The following is a 12693-nucleotide window of genomic DNA, read 5'->3' on the forward strand; positions in this document are numbered from 1 at the left end:
GAAGTTGTTGAGCATGGAACGCATGGCTGATGTCTTCCTGGGCGACTTTCGAAACTTCACGTTTCGCTGGGGCCCCCTAGTTCGTTTTCTCTCTAAAGGCTTGCCGTCTGTGGTTTGCCCGCCTACGGTGAGAGCCCTTCATTTATTTCAAGTGTAAGTGTTATCCACCCAGTTGACTGTGTATGTGTGAATATGGCTACCACCACTGGGGAGGGCGAGGGAATAGGGGTGGGTGTGGGGGTTTTTCGTTCATGATCCGGCAATGCCCCGACACATGGCTGAGGCGGTGAGATGGACAGAGCGGAGGAGAGTGCAGGCCTCTTTCATTGTTTTGACTATGCAGTAGCACCTATTCCAGCCGATAGCCCTAACTCTGTACTACTCTGTGTCGGAAATGGGCTATGCTTCATGTACTTTCCTGGACTCGTGGCCTACTAAGCCTCGGTGCACGTGCTCCTTTGGTCCATGCCATCTCTACCGCCTGACTTTACATATGCCCCCTGCGTGGGAAGTTGTGCGGGACTGTCGCATGTTTTTCTTTTTCTTTCTGTTCTACAAAATATTAATAAAAACACCTTTGACAAAAATAAAAACATATGTAAAGTTACAGGCAAACAACAGTAGGTACCACACTATAAAGTATTATTTAATATTGATTGAGTTGCTCTTCAATGAGCAATATTGATACATTGCAGAGAAACAGAAAGCCATTCTTTTGGGAATACTGCAAAAGAGAGAAATAAGATGTGTCAAAACATACAAGTTGTGTAGTTTGGTTATATATTGGTATCATTCTCCTTAAAGTAGTTCACTGACAGCATCTAATAATTGTGAGCCACTGACTGAGGCTCACTGAAGTACAGCCAGAGGCACTGGAAGTATGCAGCAGCAGGGGGCCAATTTATGCAGCATGTGGTACATTCTGTGATCGTGTTCATTACTTTCTAATTTTGACACTTAACCGTGTCTAGGCATAGTTGCACATCATTAGTGTTTGTTTAGCTCCCAAATATAGTAGGGGAAGCCCGTTTTTCCTTTGCCTGCCTGCTGGATGGGGGAATCTGGACCACAAGTCCCAGCTCTCCAGAGCCCCGCTGACGCCTACGCCGCCCCACGTCGCATCATCGAGCCCGTAGGCGCTTCATAAGCGGTGGCGGGCTCCCGTAGAGTGGGAAGCCCGTTTTTCCTTTGCCTGCCTGCTGGATGGGGGACTCCCGACCACAAGTCTCAGCTTTCCAGAGCCCCGCTGACGCCTACGCCCGCGCTGCATCATCGCGCCCAGAGGCGCTTCATAAATGGCTGCGGGCTCCCGCAGCGCGGGAAGCCTGTTTTTCTTTTGCCTGCCTAATGGATTGTTGCTAGGGCACTTTGGACCGCACTTCCCAGCTTTCCAGATCCCTGCTGACGCCTACGCCATTCCGGAGAATAAGCTCAAAATCGCACTGTACACAGAACAGCTCTAATGAAAGGGAACGTCTCAGAGGGGGTGAGGTGTGACTTCGGCACGTTGATAGTGAACCCAAGCAAGTGCAGGTGGTCCGCCATAGTCCGGAGGTGGGAGATGACTGCCTGGGGCAAGACCACCTTCAACAGCCAGTCATCGAGATAGGGGATGACCGGCATCCCTGATCTCCGCAGGAGAGCTGAAACCACTGCCATCCCCTTGGCACCCAAGGACTGATTAGGGCTAATGAAAGCACGGTTAGCTGAAAGTGCTCATGGCACACTGTGAACAGTAGGTAACAAGTGGGCAGGCTAGACAGGGATGGGGAAGTATGCCTCCTGCACGTCAAATGCTACCATCCAGTCTCCTGGGTCCAGGGCAGACAGGACTTGAGCGAGTGTCAGTATTTTGAATTTCTCCTTTTTCAGAAAGAAATTGAGAGGGCACAGATCTAGGATAGGATGAAGGCCTGCGCCCTTCTTGGGCACCAGAAAGTAGTGGGAATAGTAACCATGGGCGACTTCTGATGCAGACACCCTCTCTATGGCTCCCTTGACCAAGAGAGCTGCCACTTCTTGGCTGAGTAAGGAGATATGGTCCTCTGCCAGCCTGTCAAAGTCAGTGGCACAGGTAGGGGAGTAGTCACGAAGGGGAGGGAGTAGCCTCTTCAGACAGTCTGAAGAACCCAACGTCGGATGTTATCGACCTCTAGTGGTGCAGGTGATGGTGTATCTGGACTCCCACTGAGAGTCTATGATGGTTGGAGGGAAAACTAAAGAGGCTCGAAGACTGTGAGATATGTGGGTACCATGTCCTTGCCCACGTAAAGGCTGGGAATATTGCGTGCCGCGGTGGCTGGGTGGGTAGAGACGCGGCCTAACCCCCTTCCATGACCACGAAAGGAGCAGAGGGTGGATTGGGGTTGGCGGTGACCCATGGAAAGTCCCAAGGACTTGGCCATAGCTCTCCTGTCCTTGAAGTGCTCCAGTGCAGAGTTCGTCTTGTCTCTGAAGAGACGGGAGCCATCAAAGGGCATGATGATGAGTGAGGACTGACATCCCTCAAAAAGCCAGTGGTTCTCAACCAGGCTTGGTGCCTAAGGGCCACTGGCGATGAAAGCGATCTGCCTGCCTAGTGCTTCAGTTGTATCCAGCCCACAGTGTAGGGTGAACTTACATGCATCCCTTCCGTCAGCAACAACCTGGTAGGGTATAGCTTGGACCTCCTCTGCGACCATAGCACCACCTGCGCAACGAGTCCCAAATGAATGAGAGTATCACCCCAAAGGGCACAATATTTTCACCGACTGTATTGCCAGGCTGGCAGAAGAAAGGAAAATACTACTTACCAGTATGCATCTGTTCTTGGCATATAGAGCTGCAGAGTCGTACACTTAGCATTAGATCGCCACCTGGTGTTGGGCTTGGATGATTGCAGGTTGTTGTCGTCTTGGAAGAAGTCTTTGTTGTCACGAGATAGGTGACTCCTCCCTGGGACGATAGTGCGCATGGGCATCGGCTCCATCCTTAGATTGTTTTTCGCCATGATGGGAAATGATGGAGTTGGTAGAAGTAAAGAAAAAAGGATGTACATGCGTGTGCATCTAAGTAAGATGAGTACTGGAACGGATACAAGTCCTAGGGAGGTGGGAGGGCGTGTACAACTCTGCAGCTCTACATGCCAAGAACAGATGCATACCGGTAAGTAGCATTTTCCGTTCGCGGCATATGAGCTGCAGATTGTACACTTAGCAACGATTGTGCAGCAGTGTCTCCCCTAGCGGTGGTCACTTGTATCCGTTGCAGCATACTGAAATAGTGTTTTAAGGACAGCTTGCCCCACTGCAGCTTGCTGCTTCGCTTGCACATCAACACAGTAGTGTTTAGTGAAGGTGTGTTGTAGACCATGTTGCTGCCTTGCATATGTCTTCTAGGATGATGTTCCCTAAGAAAGCCATAGAGGCTCCTAGTTTGCGTGTTGAGTGCGCTCTAGGAGGAACTGTTAATGTACGTTTAGCTTTTTGATGGCATATTTGTATACATTTTACAATCCACCTTGCAATCCCAGCTTTAGAGATGGGGTTGCCCTTATGTGGCGGAGAGAAAGATACAAACAATTGATTTGTTTTACGAAAAGATTTGGTTCTATCAATATAATAGAGAAGAGCTCTTTTAACGTCTAGTGTGTGTAGAGCTCTTTCTGCCACAGAGTCAGGGTTTTGGAAAAACACAGGTAACTCTATAGATTGGTTTAAATGAAAAGGAGTAATGACTTTTGGAAGAAATTTTGGATTAGTTCTTAAAACCACTTTGTTACGATGTAGTTGTAAAAATGGTTCTTGTATTGTGAAAGCTTGTATCTCACTTACTCTTCTGAGAGAGGTAATAGCAATAAGGAAAGCTGTTTTCCACGTGAGGAATTGCAGTTCACATTTATGTAAAGGCTCAAAAGGTGGTCCCATGAGCCTTGTAAGAACAGCGTTTAGGTTCCACTCTGGAGAGGGTGGTAACCTGGGGGGAATGATTCTTTTCAATCCTTCCATAAATGCTTTAATTGCAGATACTCGATAAAGAGACAGATGTTGTCTATTTTGTAAATATGCTGCAATTGCTGCAAGGTGCAGGCGTATGGATGAGTATGCCAAGTTACATCTTTGTAAATGTAAGAGGTAGCAAATTATTTTCTGGATGGAAGCATCCAGGGGATCATTAGGTTATTGTTGCAATAAATGGCAAATCTCTTCCATTTTGCAGCCTAACAAGCTCTGGTAGTAGGTCTCCTGGCCTCTTTAATGATGTTCATACAGTGGTAGGTTAAGATAACCAAACTCTAAGACTTCAGGAGCCAGATCGCCAAATTTAGTTGATTTGGGTCTGGATGTCGGATGTCTCCATGGTGCTGCGTTAGCAGGGATGGAGTCAGTCGTAGCTTTTGGGGTGGAACTAGAGAGAGTTCTAGCAGCGTGGTGAACCACGGTTGGCATGCCCATGTGGGAGCTACCAGGATTAATTTGAGAGACTGTTGTCTGAGCTTGCATACTACTAATGGTATTAGTGGTATTGGCGGAAAAGCGTACGCAAATCTGCCTGACCAGTTCATCCATATCGCATTGCCCTTGGACAGCGGGTGTGGAAACCTGGCGGCGAAGGTTGGGCATTTTGCGTTTTTGTGTGAGGCGAACAGATCTATGTCTGGATGACCCCACTGTTGGAAGAATGGTTGAAGAACTTGTGGATGTAGTTCCCATTCGTGAATTTGTTGTGTCTGCCAACTCAACAGATCTGCTATCTGATTGTGAACTCTTGGAAGGTGCTCTGCCAACAGATATATGTTTTGTGGAATGGCCCATCTCCAAATGTTCTGTGCGAGCTGGGACAGTTGTAGAGAGTGTCCCCCCCCCTGTTTTTGTATATAATACATGGCTGTCATGTTGTCCGTGCGGATTAAGACAGCTTTGTTCTGTACTTGTACTTGGAATGTTTTGAGTGCTAAGAATATTGCTAGCAGCTCTAGATGGTTGATATGGAACAATTTTTGTTGACTGTTCCATTGTCCTTGAGTTGTATGATGTAAGAGATGGGCTCCCCATCCTGTGAGGGATGCGTCTGCTGTGAGCACTAGTTGTGGGACAGGTTCGAGGAACGGCCGCCCTTTTGTCAAGTTTTTGGTGTTCCACCACTGCAGAGAGCGATGTGTGCGGCTGTCCACCAACACCAGGTCTGTTAGTTGTCCTTGAGCCTGGTTCCAGCGCTGTGCTCGACATTCTTGTAACAGACGCATTTGCAGTCTTGCATATGGTACAATAAAAATGCAAGATGCCATCATGCCTATGAGTTGCATGAACACTCTGGCTTGCAGAGATTGTTGCTGTTGAAAGGCTCTGACTAAGGCTTGAATGCTCTGTATCCTTGCTGGACTGGGATACGCTAGAGCCATAGACGTGTTTATTGTAGCCCCAGATACTGATGTATATGAGAGGGTTGCAGGTGCGACTTGGTGTAGTTGATTGTGAACCCTAAGTCTTACAATGTTTGAATTGTCTGATGTGTGTGTTGAACACACTGATTGGATGACTTGGCTTTTATGAGCCAATCGTCCAGATAAGGGAAGGCATGTATTTTGTGTCTCCTGAGATGTGCTCCTACTACTGCTAGGCACTTTGTGAATACTCGTCGTGCCGTTGTCACTCCGAATGGAAGGACTTTGAACTGGTAATGTTGTCCTTCCAGTACAAACCTTAAATACTTTCTGTGAGCAGGATGTATAGGAATGTGGAAGTAGGCGTCCTTTAGATCTAGTGTTGTACGGAAATCGCCTTGTTGCAGCAGTGGGAGCACTTGTTGTAAAGTGATCATATGAAAATGATCTAACTATATGTAATGATTGAGGGGCCTGAGGTCGAGAATTGGTCTTAGTGTCCCGTCCTTTTTGGGAATTAGAAAATGCAGCGAGTAAACCCCTGTTCCTTGTTCTTGTAAAGGAACTATTTGTATTGCGTCCTTCTGTAGAAGTGACAGAACGTCTTGTTTGAGCAGAGTAAGGTGTTCTGTAGACATTGGACGTTGCCTGGGTGGTATGTGTGGAGGGGTTGCTGTAAGTTCTAGGCAGTAGCCATACTGGATAATCTGTCTTACCCACTTGTATGTTGTGATGGAGTTCCAGACATGCAGGAATTGCGTTAGTCTGCCCCCCCCCACCCCTCCCCCCCCACAGGAGTGGAATGCTGTTGGGGGAGCAGAGGGAACTCCCTGTTTTGTGGTGGAAGAGGATCGATTATTGTTGTTACCCCGACCTCTTCCTTTGTTGTTATTCCCTCTACATCCTCCTCTAAAATATCCCTTGTTAGAGGATGTTTGTGTATTAGATTTGAAGGATGCTGTATTGTCTGCTCCAGTTTGATTGGTGCCTCCTCTATAGAAGGAGCGACGAAAGGAACCTCTAGTTTGTGTGGACTGCAAAGCTCCCATAGATTTGGCAGTGTCTGTATCCTTCTTCATTTTTTCAAGTGCTGTGTATACTTCTGGTCCAAACAATTGGTTCTGATTAATTGGTTGATTTAAAATGGTAGTTTGTACTTCCTGTTTAAACCCTGAAATGCGTAGCCACTCATGTCTTCGAAGTACGACACTAGTATTCACAGCTCTAGATGCAGTGTCTGCTACATCTAGTGCGCACTTGATTGAGGCATTAGAAATAAGCTTGCCTTCTTGTATAAGGTCGTGTGCCTGTGTTTTATATTGGTCAGGTAGATGTTCTAGCAGTTTCTCTAACTGATCATAATGAGCCCTATCATATCGGGAAAGGAGGGCTTGTGTATTAGCTATACACCATATGTTGGTAGCTTGCGCAGCTATTCTTTTGCCTGAGGCATCTATGACCTTGTATTCTTTGTCCGGTGGGGGTGCCTCGCCGGAAGTTTGTGAGTTTGCTCTCTTCCTAGCATTTGACACAACTAGTGAATCTAATGGTAGTTGTCCTTTAATGTAGGTCGGATCTGCAAGTGCAGGCCTACAGTTTTTCTCAATTCTAGGGTTTAGGATCCTAGTACGCACAGGGTCTTTAAATATCTCTGGAGCATGTTTAATGACCCCTTTAATAATGGGAAGAATATGAACAGATCTTTGCCATTGTTCGAATGTGTCTAACAGAAAATCTTCCTCTGCCTCATCAGACTGCATAGTGACCCCATGGTAAATTACAAAACCAATGTTATCTTCTGGGGGAGAAGGTTTTGATGGGTATGACTGTGGGTCAGGAATATCTGGCACATCCTGTGGGTTTGGGTACTCCCAGTCTGTATCATCTATAGGGTATGGGAAAGGCTCATCTGTGTCTATCCCTTTCCTAAACTATACTCATCTTCATTTTGAGGTGAGTGTGGAGATAAAAGAGGAGAATGTGGAGGAGATCTCTGTGATGAATTGTTAAGAGGAACAGGGGATGAAGGAGAAGGAAGTATAGGAGAAGAAGGGTGCATAGGAGATGTGGCAGACTCCTTCTTGTTGGCAGGAACTACAGGTGTGGGTGTTGCATCTGCCTTCCTCTTCTTGTGTGGTGTAGTGGATACATGACCTGTCTTTGGGTCAATGTAGATCTTCTTTTGCAGAGGATCTGGTTGAAAAAGGTCTTCTCCTTGTCGAACCTTTGTCGGCGCCGATTTCTTCGGTTCCGGACGAGGTTGCTGTCTGTCTTTAGCCTTAGCAGGTGTTACAATGTCCTTTGGCATAGTTTTCGGCACCGAAGGTGTTGTTTTCGGTGTGGCAGGCTGTTTCGAGGGCTTGGATGCATCGGAATCAGGCCTTGTCGGTTTTGGTACCGAAGACGATGGTTTCGGAGTGGAAGCTGGTCTCGTCGGCTTCGAGGCGTCGGACGCTGGCTTCATACCTTTGTCTTTAGAAGTCGACGGCTTCGGAGCCGAGACTTCTTTCGGTTTCGGTGCCGAGGGGATTTGTGGGATCGGCACGTGCGGCTTGCTCGGTACCGAGCTACCGGAAGGCTTAATGACTTTCTTCGGAGCCCGGCTTGATGGCGGGGCTGTCGAAGTGGTTTTCGGTCACGACTGGGCCCCGGAGGCGGAGTGTTGACCTTTGACTTCGATCTGGGTGCTGAATGTGGTACAGGGGCAGTAGTACTCACGCGCTGACCTGATGGTATGGAGTCATCCGAGTAGTCTGCCTCTGATACGATTTGGAGATCATCGGAATCTTCTTCGGGAACGAGCGGAACCTCCTCGTCGAAGATATCCACCGGATCCAGAGCTGATCTCTGCATGTCGTGTCAACGGGCCCTTCGAACTTGGATGGTTTTCTTGGATCGAAAGGACGCGCAGGCTATACAGCTGGATTCGTCATGTTCTGACGTTAAGCACAGGTTGCAGACCTCGTGGTGGTCACTGTGTGGAAACTTTGCTCCACACCCGGGGCATCTCTTGAACGGCGTCCTTTCCATGAGGTTTAGGCCTCACGGCGTGGATAGGCCCTCCGGCCCGCGTCGACGACCAGAATCGAGATGATGGAGTCGAAACGATGTTAGTCGATATCGAAAGTAGTTTGATACGTTTTTTGTACATTTTTTGCGCTTCGAAAGTGCTGGAAAAGTCTACTTCTAGCCGGAGTGGAAAACTTTCATCCGAACCCAGTGGCGGAAAAAAACAATCTGAAGATGGAGCCAATGCCCATGCGCACTATCGTCCAAGGGAGAAGTCACCTAACTCATGACTACAAAGACTTCTTCCAAGACGACAACATGAAATCATCCGAGCCCAACACCAGGTGGCGACCTAATGCTAAGTGTAGTATCTGCAGCTCATATGCCTCGAACATATCTTCCTTCCCAAGGTAGTCAGCCTCTTGGATTTCTTGTCCAGTGGAGGGGTAGGGAAGGATCGAGGATTCACTCTGGAAGTGGAGGCTACGACCACCAACCTCTTCGGGTTGGGTGTTGGATGAACAAGTTGAGGTCCGGTGGGGTGATGGCAGCAGGAAATTGTCCCATTCACAGGAGCACCTGTGCAGGGCTTTGACCAGGCCCCAAGTAGAACATCTAAAGCACTCAGTTAAGACGTTACTCTTGATAGACAAAGAGGGCAGCTGAAGGTCCAGGACCTTGGTCGCACTAACCACCATAGCAAATGAGGCTCCCTCCTCCGTGGCCACGGTAGGAGAAGAGACCATGACAGTATCAGGGGTGGTGCCCATTCCACTGCCATCTGCACAATTCTCACACCAGGTGTCCTCTGTGACATCTAGGGGCTAGTATTCTTCAGAGTCCAGTGTCCTCTGCCAGTCATCCCCAAGGCATAGTCAAAAGGAATAGGGCATAGGCTCCGGCCAGGATGGAATGCCTCCAGTCAGCGCTGGAGTCAAGCGGCTCAGTTTCGGAGTCGGGGATGAGATTGGGAGCGACACAGGAAACAGTGACAGTAGGGCCGGAGACGGGGAAGATAAAGGTGGCTCGACAAGCGCAAGTCCGGATCAGTCTCTAGATCCAAAGTGCCTAACTGGTGCCGGAGACCCGCCGGGGGTAAGGGGGGCGCGGGGGGGCCAGTAGGGGACCAAATGTGCTCAAGTGGATACAGGATGGCAAATATGAGGTGAATGGCCTTTTAAAATTTGGAGTTGGGCCATGGTTTCTCTGGGTCCTGGAAACTCGGGGTGGCGCAGAAACAGCCAGGCTCAACCGTGGAGCCCGGCCGCGAATGCCAACGCTCCCTCATCTCATCGGATGACTTTGATGGATGGGGCGAAGTTGAAGCGGCACTTACCCAAATGACAGAGTGCAAAGGCGACCGTTTGTAGCCGCTACGCGAGAAATCCCAAGACCTTCCTCTCGATCAGGATAGAGACCGCCCTCAAAGCCTTGGGGAGCATAGTGCAACAATCAATGCAGATCTTCATTCCGTGGTCGCTCTCGAGGCACCAGAGGCAGATGAGGTGTGGGTCCATCACCAACATTTCCCAGTAACAGGTGCCACAGGGCTTAAAGCCAGCCTTCCACGCGGACATCCCTGAAACACCAGGAGATAATGGCTCAGAAAATCTTCGACAAAAGGGTAAAAAAAAGCTCAGTCAAAAAGTGACTGGAGATAGCTTTTCCCCTGATCTGCAATGACTGGTGCAAAAAGAAAAGAAATGATGTCAGCGCGCTAGGGTGGTGCCTGTATAGGCACTGGGCACGTCACTTCCGGCACAGCCGACGCAATGCGGAGCTGAACGATGCAACCTACCGGCACACAGAGGTACTATACTGCTCATGAAACAATTTCTAGATCCAGTCTGACACCTAGGTCTAATTCTAAGGTAAGGAATCTGCATCTGGAAGTCTCCATCAGATCATGTGAGACACTCTAAAGACCAGGGAGATCATCATGCGGCCTTCCCAAAGATGTGACCCTGAATAACAACACGTACAGCATGGGATTAAAGCCTATACCAAAATAAAGCAGCTTTCCTCTGCAAATGTAAAGATTCAAGCAATGTTCCCAGTAAGGATCGTACTTTCATGTTTCTCCCAAGTAGAATGTACAAGTCAATAACCCTATGGCATGGTCGTAACTGCTTAGCGACACTCACCCATCTCTCCCAGGAACAGGAAACTGGCTCTCCTTGGCAATGGGCATGAATGTCACCAGGCAGGTATTGCTTATGTGTTGAATCTCCTGAAGTCTCTGCAGGTGCTGTGCTGTAGCCATGTGAGATTGGAACTGCTGTGATGCCAGAAGGAACAAAAACAGCATTAGATTTCTTCATTAGCATAACTTCACTTACAAGCAGACAACAAGCATTTACAATGCAATGGTCTCGTCCTTATTAAAGTTAGAGCTATTGGCATTGCTCATTTTAGATTTTAAAACATATAAATAAATGGCATTGTCATTTACAATGCCAATAGCTTATTCGCTCGCAAATGCGAGACCTATTGCATTGCACCTACACTTACACAGAGCCACACACAGAGCCACACGCACCCACACACACAGAGCCACACGCACCCACACACACAGAGCCACACGCACCCACACACACAGAGCCACACACACCCACACACAGAGCCACGCACCCACACACAGAGCCACACGCACCCACACACACAGAGCCACACACACACAGAGGAAGAGCCACACACACAGAGCCACACACACACACAGAGCCACACACACAGTCACACACACACAGAGCCACACACACACACAGAGCCACACACACACACAGAGCCACACACACACAGAGCCACACACACACAGAGCCACACACACAGTCACACACACACAGAGCCACACACACACAGAGCCACACACTACCTGCCTGTGCACATTTCTCAGCACAGAACACCTCGTGCTACAACAGCTGATGCTGTGTTTGCTATACTGTCGCCTTCACCCTACTGCAGTGCCCAGGACCATCGCTGGAAGGGGCGGGACTACAACTCCCAGGGTGCAGCTGCACACAGGAAGGCCTCCCTACTCTCCCCCTCCCCGGTCTCGTGCCCTCTTAAACCTCCTGGAAGTGATGTCAGAGGCTTTAATCACCCAAGGACTCCGAGTGGGCGGATATGCTGCGGACAGTGAGGTTGGGTGCCCCTTGCTGCCTGCTCAAAGCCGCCTGCCTTGCTGCTGCCTCCGTGCCCTGCGACTGGCCTGGCACGGTGGGAGTCCTGAGGGAGGGGCTTTCGTGACTCTTTCCTGACGCACATTTTGGCTGCGTACACCTCCATCTCTCGGTGTTTACATGGGAAGTGCACACGCACAGCTGCTGCCTGCGCCTCGTCTCTTTGGCTGGAAACTCGGTGAGGGCTGCATGGGGTTCTCCGGTGCGCGTACTCGGGGAGCGGGCATTCTCTCTGCTGCAATGCTCCCAGAGAGGGCTCTGGGCAGATCCACTCACAAGGAATGCTTATCTACCGAGGTGTGATCCGCCTGCACCGCGCCTGCAGGCGGTGTGTGCTGCATGCTTTGCAACGGGGAACAGAAAAGGGGGGGGTGATGAACAGAGTGCCTGAATTAAGCAGACCACTCTTACCCAGTCCAAAGATCAGGGCTTGATCCATCACCTTTTTTTTTTAGCTCACTGCACCATCCCAGCTCAGAACTTGGCTATATGCAAATTAGTCTGTTCCTGTCCCAGTGCATGATGGGAACAGGGCAAACCAAACTACCAAGCCAATTCTTGTACTGGGAAGGAAACAAGCTTCCGGGGACCGGTTTCTGCCATTTCAGGCGTCGTCGGCCCGGCTTGCTTGAATCCTGATGGTGCAATGAGCAAGGAACTCACATCTGAGTATACCCTTCCACGCTTATGGTGGACAAAATGATTCAGAAAAGGGGGTGGTGATGAACAGAGTGCCTGAATTAAGCAGACCACTCTTACCCAGTCCAAAGATGAGGGCTTGATCCATCACCGTTTTTTAGCTCACTGCACCATCCCAGCTCAGAACTTGGCTATATGCAAATTAGTCTGTTCCTGTCCCAGTGCATGATGGGAACAGGGCAAACCAAACTACCAAGCCAATTCTTGTACTGGGAAGGAAACAAGCTTCCGGGGACCGGTTTCTGCCATTTCAGGCGTCGTCGGCCCGGCTTGCTTGAATCCTGATGGTGCAATGAGCAAGGGACTCACATCTGAGTATACCCTTCCACGCTTATGGTGGACAAAATGATTCAGAAAAGGGGGTGGTGATGAACAGAGTGCCTGAATTAAGCAGACCACTCTTACCCAGTCCAAAGATCAGGGCTTGATCCATCACCGTTTTTT

At 49.1% G+C, this 12693-nt stretch overlaps 1 protein-coding gene across 9 annotated transcripts in view; it reads right to left on the reverse strand.

The window, feature by feature from the left end:
* CIZ1 (CDKN1A interacting zinc finger protein 1) overlaps positions 1–12693 on the reverse strand; it is a 582047-nt gene that overhangs the window by 101602 nt on the left and 467752 nt on the right. For all 9 annotated transcript variants that reach the window (XM_078646619.1, XM_078646621.1, XM_078646624.1 and 6 more), the window contains one exon: positions 10516–10649. In XM_078646619.1, the coding sequence (XP_078502745.1) occupies positions 10516–10649 (134 nt within the window). The remainder of the gene's footprint in view (positions 1–10515; positions 10650–12693) is intronic.

Source organism: Lissotriton helveticus, chromosome 5_2 (assembly GCF_964261635.1).
Source record: "Lissotriton helveticus chromosome 5_2, aLisHel1.1, whole genome shotgun sequence".
Taxonomy (NCBI): domain Eukaryota; kingdom Metazoa; phylum Chordata; class Amphibia; order Caudata; family Salamandridae; genus Lissotriton; species Lissotriton helveticus.